General features: G+C 52.0%; 2 protein-coding genes and 1 long non-coding RNA gene across 5 annotated transcripts; 2 read left to right on the top strand and 1 right to left on the bottom strand.

Moving 5' to 3' along the window:
• The first annotated feature begins 429 nt into the window (after positions 1-429).
• LOC136552616 (histone H3.3-like) lies at positions 430-1258 on the top strand. The gene is made up of 4 exons (XM_066544177.1): positions 430-516; positions 623-699; positions 843-933; positions 1045-1258. The coding sequence occupies exons 1-4, from the start codon at positions 439-441 to the stop codon at positions 1213-1215; spliced, it is 417 nt and encodes a 138-aa protein (XP_066400274.1). The 5' UTR covers positions 430-438; the 3' UTR covers positions 1216-1258.
• A 120-nt stretch (positions 1259-1378) lies between these two features.
• On the top strand, positions 1379-4256 carry LOC136552615 (uncharacterized). 2 transcript variants are annotated; one of them, XR_010782851.1, is made up of 8 exons: positions 1379-1710; positions 2256-2584; positions 2671-2799; positions 2881-2962; positions 3160-3454; positions 3540-3632; positions 3720-4060; positions 4153-4256. It is a non-coding gene; the product is annotated as an uncharacterized lncRNA (long non-coding RNA). The 2 variants fall into 2 exon arrangements; XR_010782850.1 differs by having other exon boundaries at positions 2881-3454.
• Positions 4257-7609: 3353 nt separating this feature from the next.
• LOC136552614 (hyphally regulated cell wall protein 3-like) lies at positions 7610-9946 on the bottom strand. Of its 2 annotated transcripts, none has more exons than XM_066544174.1 (2): positions 9726-9946; positions 7610-9243 (listed from the first exon to the last, which is right to left on the bottom strand). In XM_066544174.1, exon 2 carries the CDS (start codon positions 9204-9206, stop codon positions 7860-7862), a length of 1347 nt encoding a protein of 448 aa, XP_066400271.1. In that variant the 5' UTR covers positions 9207-9243; positions 9726-9946; the 3' UTR covers positions 7610-7859. The 2 variants fall into 2 exon arrangements, with proteins under 2 accessions (XP_066400271.1, XP_066400273.1); XM_066544176.1 differs by lacking the exon at positions 9726-9946 and adding an exon at positions 9440-9713.
• Positions 9947-23117: the final 13171 nt, after the last annotated feature.

Raw genomic sequence — 23117 nt, 5'->3', positions numbered from 1 at the left:
TTAACATGTTTGATATTGTAACAGAGAAGAAACGGGCAACTCAATAGTAATTAGTGCTCCTTTAGTATCTACTAGGTGATGGATTAGGTTTCTGTTCAATAATGCTCGAAACATCATGAAGCCCCTGCTGATTTGCCTGTATTTGCACTGTGTAGTTCCCACATCTGAATTCATGTCTGTCTTTATCTGCATATATATACGTGTAATCAATTTATTTTCCTACTACTACATGACATGATTCAATTAGGCATATGCTAGTGTGTGACAGTGGTTCTGTGAACATTTCAATTAGATGCAGGATTTTATATACTACTGCTATATATAATACATACTTATTTCTGTTCCTCAGGAGCATCTTATTTTCAATTACGGTATACTCGATCAGGATTTCTTTTGTACATGATCAATCATCAATTCAATTACTGTTTTGTATGCAAGATGGCTCGTAGTAAGTCTTGGGCTCGTAAGTCGACCGGAGGAAAGACACCAAGGAAGCAACTCGTTCGAACGGTCTTTGTATGTGTATGTGTAAAATTTGTATGTTAAGTACTCATCAGTATCATCAGTACTTGCGTGTTGAAACTTGTTCTAACATTAGTACTATGGCTTTGTGTAACCATAGGCTGCTGCTCTCAAGCCAGCGCCAGTAACAGGAGTGAAGAAGCCTCGTCGTTACCGCCCTGGAACCGTAGCTCTTCGGTACGTGCAAGTGCAGCACAGCTGATTTTATCTCATGGTTGCTTTGCTTTTGCTATCAATTCAACTGTACGGCTGTAATTTTCATGCAAGTAACCGTGTGTCACAACTGAGTCTGAACCTCACATCTATTTATTTTCTTGCAGTGAAATTCGCAAGTATCAAAAGGGCGCCGAGCTGCTCATCAGGAAGATGCCCTTCCAGAGGCTCGTCAGGGAGATCGCCCAGCTTCACAAGGTACGGTTGCTAATTTGATCACCAGTTCACCACACACGCACGATCTGCAATTTTTCCTTGTTTTTCTTTTCTTTCTTTCAAAGCAGTTGTAATATCTGAATGCACATGCAGAGTGGCCTGCGTTTCCAGAGCCATGCGACCCTTGCTCTGCAGGAGGCGACAGAGGCGTATCTCGTGGGTCTCTTCGAGGACACCGACCTCTGTGCCATCCATGCCAAGCGAGTGACCATCATGCCCAAAGATGTTCATCTGGCTACCAGGATCCGTGGCGAGAGGCACTAATCGTATATTCGTATTGCGTTGCGTTGCGCCGTTAATAGAGCTACCGAGAATTTTTTATTATTTTTAACACTTTTTAAAACTAATTTTAAATCTAACACTGTTTGTTTTTTCTTCCAAAACTAACACTTTTGGCCGCACCTATTGCCATGGCGCGGTGAAACGTCTGTGCCGCGCCATGCATGGTGGTGCGGCGGGAGGATGACGTGGCGTCGTCGTGGCAGGGTCTGCCGCGCCATCCATCTTGGCGCGGCTGTGACGCGCCATCGCTGGTGGCGTGGCAAGGCCCAATTAAAAGCCCGCGACGCCCCACTGCGCCCGCCCTCGCCCTCGAACGCTGCCGCCGTCGCCGCCTCGCCTCGCCTCGCCAGCGCCCCCGCTCGCCCAGCCCCTGCCTACGCCCCCGCCCGGCCAGTCCCTGCCAGCGCCGTCGTCGCCTGCCAGCCCAACGCCTCCTCGCCTGACAGCGCCGCCTCCTCTCCTTCGGCTCATATCAAGGTAGCTCTCTCTCTCTATTTCTTGTTATTATGAATATTATTTTAATTAGGGTTAGTGATTTAATATAGTTAGGTTAGTGAATTTGTTTATTTAGGTATGTAGTTTTTAGGGTTTATGTTGCGTGTTGTAGTATAGTTAAGGTTTGGTTAGGTAGTTAGGGTTTAGGTTACTGTTAGTTAGGCCTTTGGGTTTAGGGATTGATTAGATATTTATTATTTAGTTAGTTTATAGTAGTAAAGGTTATCCGTATAGATATTAGTTTTCAAGTATTGGTACTTAGTAGTGCGTGATACGACGATTTAGAATGGTTTGATGAACCTCTTAGCTTCAATGGCGTTTGTGTTCGTCTGAATACATAGAAGTTGCTTGTTTTTCAAGTGAACTTGTTTAATATGTCTGTTAATGTTACTTTGAATATATACATATGCTTTCATATTATGTTCCTATTGCATAACAAGTAGTTTAAATTTTGCATTGCTACACAATGTTAATTTGAATATCGTTAATTTGAATACTCTAACCATTTGTTTATCAATTTATAATAGGATGGCTCCTCCCACGCAGCACCCGTTGTACCCCCTTCTTGAGGTGGAGTATGACGATCTGCACCGAGCACACTTTTTTAGTGACACCGACGCAGAGGTGTCCTTGCCTCCTTTGAGGCCCTGCACGCACATTAGGGCGCACCAGTGGGATAAGCGTTACGCGTCGTACATACAGCGTGTCAGCTTCCTTGAGCTTGTCCGTGCTGTCAACTATGCATTGCCTGTCGTCGCGCCTCAGGGTATGCGAACCTTGAGGGTGCTCCTACCTACGCCAGGTTTGGTGTTGGGAACGATGGCCTGTTGGGAGGCCCCTTGCTACTGGTTTACCGGTAAGTACTTCGATTCACTATATTCTTCGAGGCAGCTACATATGATTAAATTATTAATGGCTAATTTATTATCGTGTTCAATGCAGCATTAGAACGGACAGGATACACTCCCTACAGCTCTATATATCTGGACGCAAGCAGAGTTAGTTAGAGGGAATGCGAGGCGCAAGTACAGAGAGTACACGGACGGTCTCGACATTCTGACACAGCACCAGGTTATGCTCTCTTTACTATCATACATGTGTCTTGTTCGATGTACACTATATCACAACATAACTCAATTACGAAATATTCAGGTGCATTGGTGTCCTTGGGATGCTCCGGAGCTCGAGTACTATCTGAGTCATGTCACTTTGGATGAGTCAAACGAGTATCGCTGTAACGTCCCTCTTATTTTCTTCCACGTGATCGAGATTCACTTGCTCATCAGGGTTTGTAGGTAGTTTGAAAGAATGGCAGGCTACCCACCACCGCTTTACTCCACCAACCAAGAATTGCATGGATTCGTTATCGATTAATAACAAAGCTACAATTCAGAGGTGTGTATGGTACAACTAACAATCATTTTGTTGCAGGTATGACCGCAAGAAGAGATACAAGACCAAGGATTGGCGCGTGACACACAACGCGTACATTTAGTTTTGGCAGAACAGGGACCGACAGCCGGTCTATGTGGGTCCTCCACACGACCAGCACACCTTCGACGAGTACCTACGGTGGCTTCACAGGTCTACGAGGACACATATCAAGCCTCCGTACACTGAGGAGGCGATTGACGAGGACGACGAGGAAGATGTGATCGAAGATGTGTACGACGTTGCCATTAGGGACATCACACAACTATAGAGAGCCCTGCTTCAAAGATACGTGGTAAGATACTCGAATGGTATAATTTGTTATCCATTTGGTATTAAGTATGCGTACTAAAATTGTCCAACCGCGTTTCTGTACCCAGACAACACAATTGTCCAGGCTGTCCAACGAAGCAGCGTTTCGGCTTTACGAGTCTAGAGGGCTGGGGCTAGGCATTCTTGAGGCTTTTGTGGAGGTAAACATAAACTTTTTCGTTTCAAAAATATTTCTTTAGTGTATATGCGTTTGGGAAATGCACTAACTTTAACGTCTATTTATGCAGAAGGTGAAGCGGAGCTGCAGGAAGCTAGCTTAGAAGCTGAGCTACATAGATACTTCTTGGGTGGAACCGGCAGTCCCAGCGCGGTCGGGTGGCACGTCTAATGGCTCTTTGAGGACACCGGCCGGCTCTTCTCAGCAGGTGACAGGTGCCACTTTCGCAGTGCGTACACCACCACATCATAGCGCTAGGAAGGATCCTGCAAGCGAGGACGACGATGACGACAACGACAATGACCCCTGGGCTTCCGTAGACAGCACGACCAGTGAGATGATTGGCCGCAGGACGAGATCGGCATGTCTCAGCTAGGTGGTGCTCCGCTTGGTACCCAAGGAACCTCACAGGTAGTAACAAATGTAGTTTCTTTAAATACGTAGGCTCCATGAACTAACGATCATAAAGATTATAAGTAATCGTGCATATCATATACTTGTAGGGTACGAGCCGTACGCACCGGCAACGTGACCATACCGATGTTGGCTACACTCCCAATGTGTTGCCTATAAATCCGAAGAGATAGAGGCGTCCGAGGGATCCTTACACTTCTAGGACTTAGTTTGTTATGTTGAACAAATATTGTCGTCCGAAACTTGCAGACTCATGAACCAATGAAAATGCTATGTGGCAACTTGTCAACTTGCGCACGGACTCCATTTATTTGCTTCATATTCGTTTTAATGCGTCACGGTAGCACTTGTAGTTGTTTACAGCACCGACAGCAACATCTACACGCACGTTGTCTCAGACTGCAAAAGGTTGGTTCCGATTAGACGGTATGACCAGTCTTGCGTAACTAGAGTCAGCAACGTAGTGCTATGTCAAGTTACGATAAACCGATAAGATGGGATACAGTATATGCAGCGGCATTGAAACAAGAGATAAAATCTAATAGGACGAGTACAACGACATAGAAGCGAGATACAAAGTTTGAAAAAAGGTACATTGAACGAAGAACAGACCATCATTACGGCAAGGCAGAAGACATCTGACGAAGGGACGTGCCGTGAGCCGAGGAGCGGCAGTGCCGCGCCATGCATGGCGGCGCGGCAGCTCCTGCCACGTCAGCGGCCATGGCGCGTGGAAGTGCCACGTCATCCTCCCGCCGCGCCACCATGCATGGCGCGGCACAGGCGTTTCGCCGCGCCATGACAATAGGCGCGGCCAAAAGTGTTAGTTTTGGAAGAAAAAATAAACAGTGTTAGATTTAAAATTAGTTTACAAAAAATATTAAAAAAAACGCTACTGACAACCTGCGCGTGCTGCTTAGTTTATTATGTCGACAAGCATTACCTTTAAGTTTTGCCCTGATAGCTTGGCTGATAAGCCATGGTTGAAAGTACCGTTGGTTGTTTTATTATGAGAAAAAAATATTGTTCGTTTGTTGAAAAAATACGACTTATAAGGCAAGCAAACAGGTTGTGTGTCAAACATTCTATATGTCGAATAAGCAGCCAAGTTAATGGTAGCCTCCGCTAGGTTTTCTTTTGCTGGTATAAGACATTAAGTTTTACTTAACTCAAGTTATATCAGTCACGTTCGTTTTTTCTGCTTATTTTCCTGGCTGTTCAATTTCTTTTCTTTGTTTTTACGTAACTGCAGCTGTATCTGTCACAATTTTCTGCTTGCTTTCCTGACTGTTGAATTTCTTTTCACCAAGTCGTGGTACAAGAAAAAATAGGCGCGTCAGGCTTTGGATCCAGTCCCAGTAATAATTAAAGATTTAAGCCGGCACCAAAGAGGAAAAACTCTGGCACCAAATAGAGAGCACCAAAGATTTAAGCAGCCATACGTAACTTCAGTTATATCAGTTACATTTTTCTGCTTGTTTTCCTGGATGTTCAATTTCTTTTTACGTAACTGCGTCACTATTTTCTGCTTTGTTGAATTTCGTTTGACGAAGTCGTGATACAAGGAACAATACATAGTGCGTCAACTTTTGGACTACGGAACATTTTTTAGGACTCAGGTCTTAGAAATTCGTGATGAAACTTTGTCCGGACACTGCAAATCACAATATAAAGGACCCAAGAAGTGAAAACAAAAGGATGGATTAAAAGACGGGAGGAGACGAAAAGATAAATATCCCTACTGTTTGGTTTATAAAGCGTAAGGGTCTCCTAAATTACAATTTGCCTATTCATTTGATGAGAATATGCTTGTGTGTGACGAAGGTGCTATCAAGTGAACATCTAGGCCTTGCTAAGGACATCCGCGACCATGCCCCAAGGGGATCTAAGGTTATTTTTTATAACTTCTCTCATGTTCTAAACCATTGCACACATGAGCACCTTAAAAACCGGACTGTCAGAGCATGTTGAGGTATTGGAAACGGAAGGCGCGAAGAGAATAAGAAATTCACACTGCTACAATACCAATTTCGTTCATAACTGGAACCAAACAGAAAAAAACTAAAACCAAATTTCCTTGGCTCTCACTTTTGAAAAGAACCATTTGGTTCAGTCAACCAACCCACCCCTAGAGAGAAATAAAAAGGAAAATGGCATTGAAATCCACACAACTACTATCTCTATCCAAAAAAAGATACAATTCTACCTTTCTATCAAGTCAATCTTTCTTAACTTAAATATGAAAATATTATTTATGAAAGTAAAACGAGGGTACATGCGTCTTTTATGTTCTCTCTTAATTTATTCTAAAATTTTTAGAATGCACTATATTGCATGACAGAGGGAGTAATCAATTAGATTACTATAAACTATATTTTCATAGTATAATTTTTTGAAGTCATAAAATATTAATAATATTTTCTATAAACTTAGTTAATTTTTTTTAAAAAAAATTGGCTCTGCCTAACCTAAAATTACATATTTTTTCTGTTGAGACGAGGTAGTAATAGGTATGGTTCAAATACTTCCAGCTATTTTTTAGCTATAGCTATCAATTAATTTTAGAGAATTTAAAAATAACATTTATCACTGATTATAGGTATAGGAGATCACTTATTTTAATGGCGTGGAGATGATATAAGACTAGGAAATCACGTATAGACGTGCACAGGGATCCAGATGCGAGTGTCCATTATATTGTCATTTTGCAGAGTGGCACCTCTGTTCAACCAACCGGAAAGTCCGGTTCCGGCGGTTCTTCCACCGGCACCGTACTCCGTACGGGATGGTAGGTAAATAAAGAGAGTGATCACCGACGAATTCTGAGAATATGGGTATGGTTAGCTCGTTTAACAGAACACCAAGGAGCTAAATATTTGTTACTAAACGGAAACGCTATGCGTCAACCGCATGATTTACTTGTCACTAACAACCAAAATTCGCATGATTTACTTGTCACTAACAACCAAAATTTCCAGCGTTGGATCTTGACTCCTGCCCGAGAGCTACTGTTCGATACAGCGTCACGCCGCCCTAGCCCTTCGAGCGTTGGATCTGATCAATTGCGTTTCTCATCTCTGGGTGGACTTGTTGCTTGTAGATGCCACGGTACATGTACAGCCCGGGGTACGGCCCGCGCGTCGGCCTCCTCGCCGATGATGATGAAGCAGCTGTAGCAACTCATGCCGACGCAGCAGCAGCAACAACACATGTGGCAGTACCATGTCTCGGAGTACCAGTCGAGGCCGGACGTTACGCCTTCCTCGACGTCGGTGGTGGCAGCGTGGCACAACATTTTTGTGAAGATTTTGTATTTTTTTAATTTGTGAAGAATTTGTGAATAATTTAACCTATATTTCTCTAATGTCTGGAATCCATAGAAATAATTTATAATTTTTTAAAAAAAATGGTATATATTTGTGTTATTCCCAACTTATATCACTCTGTCCAATAAAATTACACTAAAAAATCATTGTAAATATAATTTTAATACAGTATAAATATAGCTAGAACGAAGTATAGGGAAAAAAATTCAGTTGACAGGAGTAAAAAAACAACTGGACGTCACGTACACGTACTAAAACAGAGAAACAAAACCATTTTTCATAAGTACTGACCGATACATTAAGACAGAGCAACTAATTCCCGATCTGACAAACCTAGAACAAGAGCATGAGAAGGTGTTATTCCTCTGCGCTAGTAAAAGATTCAGCTGAGGCGACTGCAAATGCCGTCTCTTTGCTTCGTTACTCGACGGCTGGAGCGCTGTGCTTCCGGTGATCCAGCGGGTCGGAGATCAGAAGAACGCCCGGCTGCCATAGAACACCTTGGGAGACGGCTTCTCCTGCTGCCCTGCGGCGGCCGGCTTCTTCACCGCGCTCGAATCGGCCCCAGTGGAGTCTGCGTCGGGTGTGGCTGCTGCGGGACTGCTCTTCCCGCTGCTACCGTTATCTATGTCCAAGGCAGGGAGCTTCATTTTGGCCAGGGAATCCGTGAATTGCTGCATGCTCTTCATGTACATGTCCATGATCTGGTTCCCGTCCACCTTCACCTCCTGCTCGATGTTGACGCTGATCACCGGCTTGTCCACGGCGACCTCCGACGCGGCGCCGGGCGAGTTCGCCGCCGGGACCTCCTGGACGGTGCGGGACGAGTCGACCTCCGCGTCGGCGGTCTCCGACGCCGCCTTCTCCTTGCGGTCAGCCGACGAGTGGGCGTTCCCGGACGGCTCCGAGCTGGAGTTGTTGGACTGAGGGGTGGCCGGGAACGCGGCGGCAGTGAGGGACTCCGTGGTGGACACGCTGCTGACCGGCGTGTCGCTTCGGAAGGCGCCCACCGAGTCGGCGGTGCTGTTGTCCGTCGAGAAGCTCTCCACGAGGCGCACGCCGGCGTCGTGGCTCATGGTCGTGGCGCCGTCCCCGTGCTCCGAGGTGAGGAGGCTGTCGGAGCTCTTCGTTTCCACGGCCGCGCACGGCAGCCTGGTGTACTCGGAGACCATGATCTGGTTCTCCTCCACGAGATTCAGGTCCGGGAACTCGATCTTCTCGTACTCCTTCCCGTTCCCGACGCCGTCGGCGGCGTTATTCTCCGGCTCCTCCTCCTCCGGGTCGGCCAGCGCCGGCTTGGGCGTGGGCGAGATGGGCACGACCTCCGGCACGACCCCGATGTAGGAGAGCTCGAGCTGCAGGAACCCCGAGGGGGTCTGGAAGAGGTCGCTGGTGGTGAGCGGGAACTCGCGGGCGAGCGTGCCGCCGTCGGCGGCGACGACCTCCGGGAGCGGCACGAGCGCGAAGCCCAGCAGCTGGTCCTGCAGGTAGTTCTTGACCCGGCTGAGCATCCACACCTCGCAGCGGAGCGTGGCGTCGACGTCCCCCGCGCGCACGCCGAGGCGCAGCGACTGGTCGAACACCGGGTTGCGACCCCCGCCGTTGACCACCTGCGTGGACGCCGCCGGCGCGCCGTCCCCCGGCAGCGAGAGCCGCGCGTACACGTCCTGCTTGTGGTAGATGCAGATGTTCTGGATGTCCCGCGCGCTGCGCACGTGCACGTCGACGTAGCCGATCAGCTCCGCGCCCCCGGTCCCGTTCGCGGGCGCCGCCGCCGCAGACGCCGCTCCTCCCTTCTGCTGCTGCGGCTGCTCCATGACAAGACCACACCTTTACTCCTCCAAGCCTTCAACTCTGTGTCCACAGCAAAAGGGGAAGCAACAAATCAGACGAAACCCATATAATAATATCACGCAAATCTTCTTCTACGGAATTCAGCGCCGGTGGGAGGGGCAGCTGCATAGTCGAAATCCGAGAAGTAGGTGAAGCGAAACTGTCGGCAGATGCTCACTACAGTGCGCCGAGACAGACTAACCGGAACTGCACCCACCTCCACAAGCTTCTTGAACAGACTGGTGATGGAGGTGATTCCTCCTACTCGATTCAACGCAACAACGCAACTGCTGAAATACATATACCACGAGAACCCACTGGAGCTCCGGCAAAAGCGCTGCTACTGTCATCACTTAAAGAAAGGAGTTCACGATGCGTAGGTTTCCATCCCGATAAAAGCGAAGTGAAGGGAAAGCGCGAGAAAGAGCTAAAATCCCAGGAAGAAAAGGCGAGAGATCTCAGAGCAGGATAGGGAATTGAGGCAGATTCGCGATGCCGCTTACCCTGTCCGAAGTGCCGGTGCTGCTCTCGACTCTCGAGAGAGGGACGACGACGAGGAAAGCAGAGCCACTGGAATCAAGCGGAGGAGAGTGAGCGAGCGAGCGGCAGGGTGGGGGCTCGAGATATAACACGAACTCCAAAGGGGATTAGGGCAGTACTAGTAGTAGTAGATTTTTTTTTTTCTCTAGCTGGCTTTGCCATTCTTTTCTACCCCTTTACCTAACTAAGCTTGCTTTGCTTTTATTGCCTTGTTTGGCCGAGCCGTAGCGTTAGCGTAGTCTACTACTGCTGCATGTGCTTCCCCGACTGGCCGTTGGTAGTAGAGCCGTACGGTATTCAAAGGCGCTAACAAAATACTACACCGTTCACCCTATCCTGACCGCATACGTAGCAATCAGCCTACTGTTAAGAACACACGACACGGTAGCATTTTCGTTGTTATTTGGCAATTAGTGTCCAATCATAATCTAATTAGGCTTAAAAGATTCGTCTCGTGGATTTCGTCTAAACTGTGTAATTAGTTTTATTTTTTATTTATATTTAATGCTTCATACATGCGTCTAAAAGATTTGATGTGCCAAAGAATCTTAAAAAATTTGATGTTTTGGAGGGGAACTAAAGAGACCCTAAGAAACCCCAGCTGGATAGAGTTGAAGAAGAGGCCCCAGGAAAGGTCGCGAAAGGGGTCGCAGAAAGTCCGCGGCCGGGAGCGCAGCCCCCGGCGGGTCACGGACAGCCCGAAAAGTCAAGGTTGTTTCGCAGCGGCCGCGGCTGCGCTCGCCTTGGCGCCTTGTGGCGGCAGCGCGTGAGCGGGGGCGGCCAATGGCGCGGCACCACCTCCGCGGGAGGGCACACGGGCAGGACCCTTTTGATGGGCATGCCGCGTTGTTTAATCGGGGACCGGGGCCGGGACGAACGAACCGGGGCAGGGCGTGCGTGGGCCGCGGCCGGCCGGGTGGGGGTGGGTGGGCGCGTGCCGTGCCCGGCGTCGCTGTCCGTCCGCCCGCGCTCGCACGCTCGCGCCCGGTTTTTCAAAGCGGATATCATCTCGCCGGGCCCTTTTCCGCGTCCGTCCGCCATCATCGCGAGCGGCCGGGCGGGTTCGCGGGGCGGGTCGGCGTGGCCTGGCAATGCCCGCGGCGGGGCCGGGCCGACCGCGCGCGTGCGCTGCGGCGCCGGAGCCTGCAGCCAGAGGTGGCGACCGGAACGAACGACAGCTTCGGCACCAGGCATCACCTCATCAGCCGAGTACGCTGATCTGAATATCTGATGAGCAAGGCGGGAACCGAATCTGACCCATGTGCGGTGAGAGGCAGATGGATGGATTCCGTGGTGTGGCGTGGCGTGGTGGCGGCAAGCTTTTTAGACCGTTTCTGCCTTGCCTTGCGAATGGTCCCGCGACCCTCTACCATGTGTCGGTTGCAATTTGCAAAGCGTGTCCATGGACTCATGTATCATGGTGGGCGGACGACAGGAGAGTCATCCATAGGGCAAGAGACTGGACTGTTGAACCTTAGCTCAGCATGCATTTCTGGCTGTTTAAATAGAGAAGCAACTTAGACACCATTTGGCGTCAGCTGCCGAGAGCATGTTAAGCCGATCCCATCATTTGTTGCTTAGCAGACGATCGATGTCGATTTATAGCTTCAAAATTTGGCAAGCGGTCCAATTGCTACGACGCAAGTAGTATCCATTTGCTCAAGAGCAAAATCTGAATCTCCATTTTCACGAGCCAGTGCAAGCAAAAACTGTCTTTCGAAGCTAGCTATAGCTCATGCGATCGATTTTCCAATTCCATCGTGATGTTGTGGTCGCACATGCGTGCGGATGTAATGGATTGACCAAGCGAAAGTAAGAGAAGGGCCGAGGACACATCAACGTGTACTTGATTGCAACTTGACTACTTGAGTGCAAGTATCTTGCTTGTAGATCCAGCAGTTGTCATAGTTGTGACCACAGTCCACAGGGAAAAGCGCCATCAGATTCCCGTTAGCAATGACCTCTCCTTAGTGCAGTTTAATCATGCATGCGTCTTAAAACTGGCTCTCCCGCTTGGCAATGTTTGCTGAACCCAAGTAGCCAAAAAGCCCAATCAAAGCTATACTGTGTCACATATAGTAGCCACCACTTGATACAATAGTATTAGGACGGGATTCCCAACCTAGAAACCGTACGATTTCTACAATTCTTAGTTTGAAAGGGCTAGCGCCCGCACATCCAGCCGCAAGAGGTGTCCGGACGCTGCTCTCGTTCGAGCACATCCACCGCGTCCCGTCTCGTTCCCGCGTAATAGAAGCGTGCCCGTAACCCCGCAGCGCCATAACAAACTGGAGCGTGTCCGCCTCACCCCGCCTGCAGATGCACGCCACAGAGGCGTCTGCCATCCTCAGGCGCCTGGATGGTGACCCACGCGGCGCCACAGCAGCAGCAGGGGCTACGGCAAGCGAGTCACGTCGCAACATGTGCAACACCCGATGTACTTTGAAATATTCGAATATAACATTTGCAATATACGCCTGAAGACAGATAAAACACTTGAAATATATATCTGAAACACTTGCAGAAGCATCTAAAAACATTTGAAAACCATTGCAAAACATACGCAACATCCATATAAAACACTTGCAACATATATGCGAAACATATGCAACATCTAGATAAACACACTTGCCAAATATGTCTCAAAAAACAGATGAAACGTTGGGAAGAGAAGTTTGTAACAAACGTGTACAACCATTGCACCATATACAACATCTCGATCTACTTTTGCAACATCCATATGAAACACTTGCAACATATACCTCTAAAACATCTAAAACACTTGAAACGTACGCTTGCAACATGCGCTTTCAGCAAAAGCTGACGGGCGGGCGGGCGGAGCACTGCACAGCGAGATTCAGCGCTAGTCACGGTGGAGGAGGATGGCAGTGGGCAGGCGACGGCACCCCCCGTCTAGCGACACCCGCGGTGGAGGCTGCAGCGGTGGTCGGGCAGGTGTGGCTAGGGATGGCAACGGGCGGATTCGGATCGGGTGGAGTCTCTGTGCACCCGAACCCAAAATCAAAACCCAAAACCGCACCGAACACCGATTCGGGTGATAATCCGTCCCCAAAACCGAACTCGCGGATACCTGAAACCTGAATGGATACCCGAAACCCACTTTGTATGACAACGTAGTAACAGAAATAAGGATTTTCTATAAAGATATGCATGATATATACACATATTCACATGTATAAATAAGAGGCAACAAATAATAAATATTTTCATGAGTCAACTTAGAATAAATTTAATAATATAAGTAAACAAGTTATTATTAGCATATTATAAAACATGAGTTTTAATTCCAAATGATTTATTTCGGATATCCACGGGTGAAAAACCAAATCCGAAACTGAACCCGATTGGTTTCGGGGCCCCGAACCCGATTGGTTTCGGGGCCCCGAACCCGAAAACCGTGGGTGAGAAATCATTCCTGAACCCAAACCCACAAGACCCGAAACCCACGGATATCCGACCCAAAACCGCCCGTTGCCATCCTTGGGTGTGGCCTCGCGCGGCAAGGCACCCCCGCGTTGAAAAAGGTCACGACGGGCAGCACCCCCGCGCTAGAGAAGGCCACGGCGAGTGGCAACCGCGTTGGAGAAGGCGAGCAGCGGGCGAGCGTTGGAGAACGTCGTGATGGCGGTGCGAATTGGAAAATGTCACTATCTTTTTTTAGAAGTCGTGAAGGAAGGTAGAGGGGAGCAGACTTGTTGGGCTGATAGCGCGCGGGCCCATGAAGCACGGTGTCCAGGCAATCGGACGCCCGCACCATAGCATTTCCTTTATTAATTAAGGCGTCAACTTAAAAAAAAGATAATATGGCACTACAATTAAAGAAGAGATAGCAGAAAATGGTTTCTTAATAAGAAACTAAATCCACAAAGGAAGCAAGACACGAAGATATATGATAGGTAAATAGGGGAGAGAGAAGACATGTGCTGTAAAAATTATCCATTGAAAATATAGTTTTATGTGTAGTGTTTACATAAATTAATACACAAAAACTAAACATGGTTTTTAGCATTACGAGTGCCATGGAACTAGCCCTAACAACCGTGTTGTCTCTTTTTTGTTCATATATAACATAGGACTAGACCCGGCTTATATATACAGAAAAGCCAATATAGACTTTACATCGAACGTTATATGCTGCGGACACCAGCGGCCAAAAGAGGCAAAGACCCGACCGTGTCATCCACTCATCCTTATTCAGGGCCGTGCATATCAAATGTTGTCTCTTGTGGTGGTTGCTAGCTAGACGTGGCATATCATTAGTCTGTCTTTTCTGCAACATCACAATCTGAAAAATGGCACAAGTGATCTACCTTATAGGTTCAATGACAACTCCGAAGTTGATGCCACATGCTAACTGCCTAACTCTCGAAAGGAGTAATTCAGGCTTGAAAAGAAATGACAGAGCAGTGGCATCCAAGCAGCTGATTTGGGCCGGCCGGCCCAATACTAAGATCCACTAATGTCTAATGATCACCCAAGTACGAAATCCGTCACCCAAAATCTCCACTTGGAAGAGTTCCATGGCCCTCAATTAAGTTTTGTGCTGAGATAATAGTTAAAGGGACAAGAAGTTCACATAGCTTTCATGTGAACTATCGCCATTACGCCTCTTCAGAGTTCAGACGGCAGCTGTTCTGCTACAGCAAATTTGACTGCAATTGATCTGCCTTGGCAGGCAGGTAGTAGTAGTATCTCGGGGTGAAGTCAGATGTAGCACAGCTCTTATCCTGTTGTAGGGCACGAAGAAATGGTTCAGCATCTGGTATTGTGTGGCCGTACGATGCTTGATCCATGCATAACAGGGGACGCCGTTCTGAAGATTGGGCTATCTGCGTCATTGAGGCCCGTTCACTTCGTTAAAAAAATCCAACTGATTTATTTTTTTGAAAAAAAACACTGTTTCAATTAAAAAAAACAAGCTGAAAAGTAATAAGAGAAGCCAGCAGGCTAGTCTGGTCCGGGCGTCCGGCCTCCATGGCCGATCGACCGACTGTTCGAGCCGTCGTGATTGAACGTTTGACGTAGTGGGGGAAGAAACAAATGCTGACGGTGCGAGCTGAAGGAGGCCTGTTTGGATTGTAGCCACGTTTTTTTTTTTTTGGTCATGAGCCCTGACTGATTGGGGCTGCACATCGTGGAAATGGAACGCACAACTACGTTTTTAGGGCCTGTTTGATATAGACCGTAGGTGTGGCCGAGCCTGTCAGCCAGGCCCTGGTCAGTCACGGCCTGGTCAAGAGCACGTATAAGGATGTGTTTGATTTTCTGCAGCTAGGGAGATGACCCATCAGAGATTGTGCTTGTTTTCTTTTAGCCAGCCAGATTAAAGATGGCAATGGGACCCCGATACCCGATACCCGACGGGTATTTGATCCATTAGGGGACGGGGATGGGATCATATCTTTACCCGCGGGCATCTAAATGGGCAAGAATCCATACCCAACGGGTATAGCGGGTACGGGAACGTTCCCTGTTTACCCGTCCCCGTTACCCGTTGGGGAACCCGACTATTTGAGCTATCATGCGAGTATTAGGCTCAAAGAAGCTCAACATAGGTATTTTGGTTCAAATCTGAACAGTCATATATATAGTTTGTGTGTTCTAGGAACCCTCGTTCAATTTTTTCTCACCATCTCCGCCGGCAGCACAAGCACGCCTGTCTCACGAGCGCTCGTGCCCCTCGCTTCCTCAGTTCGGTCTCTCTGCCATCTTTGCTCGTCCTCCTCGCAACCTCGCTCCTTCTCCTCAGCATCTCCGAGACTCCGACACTTAACCTGGGTGAAGAAAAAACGTCTCCGATTGCAAAGCTGCGACCCCAAGTGTCCTTGTTTATCGGGTATGCAGTACCCGTCGGGTATCTGTTACCCGACCAATACCTGACGGGTACGGGGATGGGCAAGAATCTATACCCGAGACAGTTAATGGGGATGGGGACGGGATGAATTCTCCGTAGCGGGGAAGAGAACGTTCCGGCGATACCCGACGGGTATATCCCCGTTGCCATCCTTAAGCCAGATCCAACACCAACTCCCACCAGCTACCAGATAGAGATTTTGTTTGATTTTGGCCCGGCTAGCCATATGCTAAATACCACAACCAACAGTGTATAGAGAAAACAACAACATTTTTGAGACTGCAAATGTGATCAGACAAGAGGATACAACAACAGCGATATGATTTTGATCAGATTGGCCTCATGATTAATTATTGTTGTAATGCATTAATTAATCGTATATGCCTCGAGATAATTAAAAACCAATGTGACAGAGAGATCAACAGCACAAAGGTGAGGTCAGTACATACAACAATAGTCCAAAAGCATATCAAGCTAAGACATGGGTTCATGAGACACAGAACAAAGCATGAAGGCAGGTAATGAAAGCTAGGTTGTTGTCATCATTGGCCTACACATTTGTCGGTGTTTCGGATCGGGGGGTCCTCAACCGACTAGTGAATTTGTTCTGTGTGCTCCCGATTCCGGATGGTGATGCAAAGAGACACAAGATTTATACTGGTTCAGGCAATCGGTGCCCTACGTCTAGTCTGAGAGATCGAACTCGTATTCCTTACACCAAAGTGCTCGTAGTAGGGGGTTACAAGGCTAAGGGAGAGAGGAAACTAGTCCCAGGTCTCGGCAGGGTGTCGTGTGGGCCGTCTGAGACGTTGCTCTCAAGCGGCAGGAATGTGTGCGTATGTGTTACCAAGTGTTCTTTCTTCCTCGTTCCTCTCCCCTCTTAGTGGCCCAAGTCCTCTCCTTTTATAGTTGAAGGGAGGACAAGGGCAGTACATGCATTACTATGCGGCGTCGTATCAACAGGGGTGGCATGTCCGAGTCCTATGGCCTGTTCCTGTGGCAGCGTGGTCGTCGGAGAGGTCCGTCCTTGGAGCACTGAGGCGGCGTGGCCGTCCCATCCGATCCTGTGTGTCATGGGAACCCCGAGACGGCCTTGGAGTGGGTGGGACGGTGGACGTGCAGACCACTACGGACGGACTGTGCGCGAGGCCGAGGCTTGATCGGCGTCGAGATCGCACCGCAGTGGGGGGTCTCGGCGGGCACGAACCCCAAGATAGCCGAGACCTTGGTGTACCGTACCGAGGCCCCGAGTGGGCGGCTGGTCTGATGCATCGGCTTGGAGGCGGTGATGATCCGGGCCAAGTTGTCCGCGTGATGTTGTTTCGAGGCGGGGATCGCAGGGCACAGTGTAGTATGGGACGCTGATCGTGGGCATAGTGGCAGGGCACAGTGGCCGGTAATCCCCGCCGTACCCTGTCCCAGCCGGAGTGGGTGGCTGATCGTGGGCACAGCGTTAGGACACAATGGCCGGTAACTCCCGCCGTGCCCTGTCCCGACCGGTATGGCGCTGATGCGACCTCGGGTCCCGTCGGCCCTTCCATGGCGTCGAGCCATCGTCCGGCTGAGATTGCGGGAGTGGTTGGAGTATTAATGAGACGTGACGCGCTGTCGGGAGGGTCGGCCGAGGCGGGGGGCGACGGGCCGCGGACGACCCAGCCTCGAGTGACACGGAGAATGAGGCCTCGCGTGAGACAGAGATCAGGCTCCTTGCCAAGGCCTCGCGCGAGAGGCCTCACGCGATACGGAGAATGCTCCTCCTACCGAGGCCTTCCGTGGAGAGCCTCGGGCGAGGCGGAGACGGCGTTCCTTACCGAGGCCTTCCCTAGGGGAGCCTCGCACGAAGCGGAGTTTGCGTCAGGATACCGAGACCTCATGCTTGAGGCCCGAGGCGAGGAGGAGGAGGACCCAGTGGGCTTGGTCAGTGGCGGGTGAGGGGCCCACGACTTACCTTCTAGCTTTTATTTTTTAGATAGGGACTTTAGCGACCCATTTGATGTTTGCTTAGGGGTATCCCATTCTAAGGTACCCGACAGTAGCCCCCGAGCCTCGGGGGGAGTGCGTGCACTCCCCCTGAGGGTTTGCCGAGGCTTGGTTTATACCTGCCCCGTAGGAATTGGGGTTCGTTTTTTGAGGTTCCGGTGGGTGCGCGCGAGCGCACCCAGCGGGGTGTAGCCCCCGAGCCCCTGGAGGAGTGGAGTTACTCCTCCAGGGGCTTTCTTCATTTTCGCATCTGAACGAGTAGTTCTTATTGCATTTACCGAGCCCCCAAGTGCAAGTTCGGGTTGCGGGGGTCTCGGCGAGGCTGCAGGAAAAAGCCCTCTAGCCTCCGCACGAAGCGAGAGGTTCGTCAGGGGTCCCCTGACTTTGGGTATGATCCTCACGCTTCCTTTCGCTCGGAAGGAGGGGTGGAATGTGCCAGGCTACCCTCGATGGGCACGAGCAGTGGACACTTCCGGTGAGCTGTTAGCAGGTAGTCCGAGTGGAGGCCCGAGCCCCGTTCGCTAGGGGATGGCTAGCGGTCCAGAGACGCACTCCAAGAGTACCAGGGGGTTTCTCTAGTGGGTGCCGAGGCCGTTCGCTGGCCTCGGTGGCTTGGTGCCTCCCTACGGTGGGATCCCATTCGGATACTTCCCCGCCGATCTCGGACACGACTTAGGACGCCCCGAGCGACCGTTCGCTCAGGGCCTAGGCCATTCGTAGGCTCGCCCCGATGTCGTCCCTGACTCTGTTGCCCTAGGGCAGGCTGTCGAAACCTCTTGGAGGCCCAGCCTTCGAACCCTTGGACCAGTAACAGGCTTGGTGCCCTTTATCGTGTTTGTAGTGAAACCTCTAGCGCAGTTTTAGACCCTGTTTGTCTTTGTCTTGGGTGTCCTAGCCCTTTCATCTAATCTTCACATGTCCTTTTCGTTCGGACGGAGGGTTAGTTTGCCGAGCCCATTCTGGTCTCGGCAAGGTTGCAGGAAGAGCCCCTAGCCTCTGCGTGAGAGGGCCGTCGGGAGTTCCCCTGGCTTTTTATACGCCCCTCGCGCGTGAGGATTTGTTTGCCGAGGCCCCTTTAGGGCGCGAGCCCGGGTCGTGGGGTCTCGGCATATTTGCAGGAGGAGCCCCCTAGCCTCTGCATAGAGCGAGAAGGCCGTTGGAGGTTCCCCTGACTTTTTATGCGACCCTCATGCTTCCTTTTCGCTCGGAAGGAGGGGTGGAATGTGCCTCGCTACCCTCGATGGGCACGAGCGGTGGCACTTCCGGTGAGCTGTTATCGGGTAGTCCGAGTGGAGGCCCGAACCCCGTTCGTTAGGGGACGGCTAGCAGTCCAGAGACACACTCCAAGAGTACCAGAGGATTTCTCTAGTAGGTGCCAGAGGCCGTTCGTTGGGCCTCGGTGGCTCGGTGCCTCCCTACGGTGGGATCCCATTCGGATACTTTCCTGCCGGTCTCGGACACTGACTTTGGGCGTCGCTTGCTTGGGCCTCGGCCCCATATAGGCTCGCCCACAGTCGTCCCTGACTCTATTATCCTAGGGCAGGCTATCGAAACCCTTTGGGGTCCAGCCTTCTAACCCCTGGATCGTAATAGGCTCAGAGCCTGGTTCCTTCCTACGAAAGGAACAGGTCCGGGGGAATATCTTCCCTATTGGCTCAGCAACGGGTGGCGCGCCTTTTGAGGCGGTTTCATGGGGAGGTGAAACGACACCTGCTGCCATAGTGGCCGAGCGTGATGTGATGGACGGGACGTAACTGTCCTCGTATTTAATGCTGGGAGACGTGGGCGTGTGGGCCGACTGAAATCAGGCTCGTGGTTAACCGCGCCAGGACAGGGGGAAAACCTCCCCGATTTCATCGCCTATTCATTTCGCCTCCTCCCTGCATAAATACCCAAGGAGTCTCGCCCCTCCTCATCTTACCTTGCCTGCATTAGCACCGCCTCCGTCGAGCCAGTCGCCAGAGCAGCGGGTGCCGGGAAGAAGAGGAGAGAAGAGCGAGCCTAGGGAGAAAGCGAGAAAAAAGCGAGAGCGTGGGAGGGAGAGAGAAAACTCACCTCCACACCCGATTCCTCCATCGCACCCATGGCCGGCAACGTCATCATTGCCGAGGCGGACCCTTGGGATCCATCAGACGTCACCGAGGAGATGCTCCAGTCGCTTGTCGATGGTGGACTCCTCCACCCGGTGATAGACCCTAGTAGGTCGGAGTGGATTGCTCCGTACGGCGAGCCGGAGCCAAGGCCTCACGACGGCTACGTCATGAGCTTCGTCTCCTTCCACGAGCGCAACCTTGGTGTCTCAGCGGACCGGTTCATGTGGGCGCTCCCGCACTACTACGGCGTGGAGCTCCACAATTTTAATCCCAACTCCATCGCTCAGGCGGCTATCTTCGTTGCCGTCTACGAGGGGTATTTAGGGATCGCTCCCCATTGGGAGTTGTGGCTCCACCTGTTCCGGGCGGGGCATACTACCAAGCCGACGGGCACGTCGGGTAAGAGGAAGGCATCGAGGGCCGGAGGCTGCACTCTCCAAGTGCGTCAGGACCGCCTGCACCTCTACATCCCGGCCCAACTCGCGTCCTCCAACCGCCGGTGGTACATGAGTTGGTTTTACCTCTGCAACTGACGACGGAAGGACTTCCCCCCTACACTGGGCGGATTGTGGGGAGTTGCCCAGAGAAATGGAAGTGGGGTGTCCCGAAGGTTGAACCAGCCCAAGCTGGAGCCGCTCCTAGAGGGGCTGGCGAGGCTGCGGGGCCATGGCCTCACCGTAGCTATGGTCGTGGCCGCCTTCCACCACCAGAGGGTGCTACCACTGATGGCTCGGCGGACGGCGGCTGTTCGAGATGAAGCCGAGTGAGCCCATTGAGGGCACCTGGATGTCCTCCTCCGCCCTCTCCGACGAGGAAATTCTCCGTCGGGTGGGGGAGACGGTAGATGCGAAGTTGAGGGGCGGCAACTTGACCCCCTTCGCAATGCGACCGTTGTAGGGGTTCCTTTCGTTGATAAGTCGAGTGCCGCTATAGCCTCTAAGCCTCCTTAATCTCCCCTTATCCCTTGTTTCCTTATGCGCGTTTGTCGTTCCTTCAGGGGATGAGGGACGTGCGCTCCTCTCTGCCACCCGTTCCCGAGGACGCGGGGCAGCGGGGCGATCAACCGCGCTCGCGCCGATGCGCAGAAGAAGCGAAAGGATGCTAAGGCGGCGAAGCACACGAAGCACATCCTCGCGCGCGAGGAATTGGATAAGCGCCGCCGTCAGCAACGGAAGGATGGTCTCCCGTTGGAGGAAATCCCCGTCGACGTCGTTGTCGACGGAGGCCTCGGACAGGAACGACAAGGGCGAGGGAGGGCGAGGTCCCCTAGACCACCTTCCTGAAGTCGTGGAGGTGGCGCCCGGGGCGTCGGCAAGCAGCCCGGCACCCCCGGGAAGGGGAGGAGAAGCGGACCCAGGGCCGACGGTTGCCCGCTCCAGGGGCCGAGGCCGACACGCCCGGGGTGTGGGTGTTAGGCAAATGCGCCGTTAGCCCGGTAGGCTCAGGCGGCCGTGGTGGAGCAGGGGGCGGTGGAGGCAACGCCACCTGCCCCTGCAGAGGACCGAAGGGGTGCTGGGGTCCGCTGAAGACCGACCGGTGCCGATGGATACGGATGTGACGCCACTATCCGCCGCCTCCGCCGTTGCGGATGAGGTTTGCTGTGGTGAAGCGGGGGCCGCCCCGTTCAAAGTAAGTGTATTTTTTGCAGGGTCATGGTGTCTTTCGTTCGCTTTTTTGGTCTCGCGCTGACCCTGTAGGTTAATTTTCTTTAGTCGGAAGCGGCCTGCGGACGACCTCCCCTTGGCGCCCCTTAAGGCGAGCCCTGGCTCCTCTGCCCACTGGGTGGCGGAGGCACAAGCCACTATCCAACGCGGCGTGGCGTCGGCGAGGGTCGACCCAAAGGGACCGGCCGCCCAATGAGGGGTTGCCGAGGCGACCCCTACACAGTCGGATGGGGCCGTCGTGCCCTTTGTTGCCGAGGCTCCCGGGGCCTCCGAGGCTGAGGCGATGGATGCCACGGCACCCACGACCGTCGAGACCACAGTGGCCACAGTCGGCGTCTCTGCGTCTGCCGAGGCCACAATGGCGGAGGTCGAAGCCCCCGAGACCGCCGAGGCCGTGATTGCAGAGGCTGGAGCCCCCGAGGTCACTAAGGCCATCGTGATGGCGGTGAGGCCGTCTGTGTAGGAGGCAGGGATGCAGACGGTGAAGGCCTCGGTCGTGCCCTTGGTTCAGGGCCCATCGTTGTTGCGGGAGAGCGCCCGGGAGACGGAGGTCTATCCGATTTCCTCCGATGATACTTCCCGGGCACGGGAGGTGGTCGACGCCGAGGAGACCGATGCCGTGGAGAAGCCGGCGCTGCTCTGGGACGAGGGAAGCTCGGCCCTCATGCGGGTGCGACCCGAGCCTCGCGGGTGGGATCACCCGTAGGTACTATAGCACAGCCGGGACGACCCTGAGGGGGAGCCTCTATTCGCCCTCGAGGATGCGGCCGAGGGTGGGCACTGGAGCACCTTTGAGTAGTACCACGAGCTGGCGGAGCGGTCGCTATGGACGACGCTGTCCGTGGTGGCCGACGAATTGCCCGGAGTCGCCCAGGTTCGTGTTTTCCTTTCTTGCGTGACGTTGTTCTTTTCTCGGTTTTGTTGCAATCGACGACCTCTGTTCTGCCTCCTCAGGAGCTCGAGACCCGATCCCTTAGGAAGTCGGTCTTTCTCCAGTGGGAGAGGGGCATCTGGGACCAGCTTCAGCGGCAGAGGGGCCTTCTTACCGATGCTAACGAGCTTCTGTCGACGCGAAGCGCGGAGGTGGAGGACCTTCGCCTTCGCTGTGCCAATGCGAAGGTCGAGGCAGCTGCAGCTCAGACGCAGCTCGCCCCCTTGGCGGCGTGGGTCAAGGAGCTGGAGGAGGAGCTTACCCGCGCTGTCAGCGATCGGGATGCCTTCAGGTCCCGGGCCGAAGAAGCGACGGCCTCGAGCAAGGCCCTCACCAGGTAGCTGGGGGCAGAGGAGAGTGTGCACTGGCTGACCACAGGTGCTCTGAACAAGGCCCTTGCTGCAGTTGAGGCCTTGCAAATCGAGGCTGTGGTTTTGAGGGGGACGGTCGAGGGTGAGTTCCAGTCCCCTTGTTTTGTTTCCTTCTCCTTATGTTCGCTCCCTAACTTCCTTGTATGACACAGAGCTAGGGAGTGAAGCTTCTAGGGCGGTCGAGGCCTCTTGGGTTGAGGCCCAGCGGTTGAAGGAGAAGGCCGAGGCCTGCCAGGCCGAGACCCAATGCTGGGAGCAGAAGGCCAAGGGTGAGTTCCGTGGGCTTCCGTCCCTAACTTAGGTTGTTTTTTCTCTAGCTCGACCTCATTCCATTTTCCGCGGTGCAGAGTCAGAGGCGAAGTTCACTCGGGTCGCCGAGGCTTCCAGCGCGGTGTAGACAGTGCTCGACACCGAGATCGAGGAGCACGAGGCACTGAAACG

Source organism: Miscanthus floridulus, chromosome 4 (genome assembly GCF_019320115.1).
Source record: "Miscanthus floridulus cultivar M001 chromosome 4, ASM1932011v1, whole genome shotgun sequence".
In the NCBI taxonomy this organism is placed as follows: Eukaryota; Viridiplantae; Streptophyta; class Magnoliopsida; order Poales; family Poaceae; genus Miscanthus; species Miscanthus floridulus.
The sequence above is the reverse complement of the archived record's forward strand: the minus strand, read 5'-3'. Positions and strand labels throughout refer to the sequence as shown.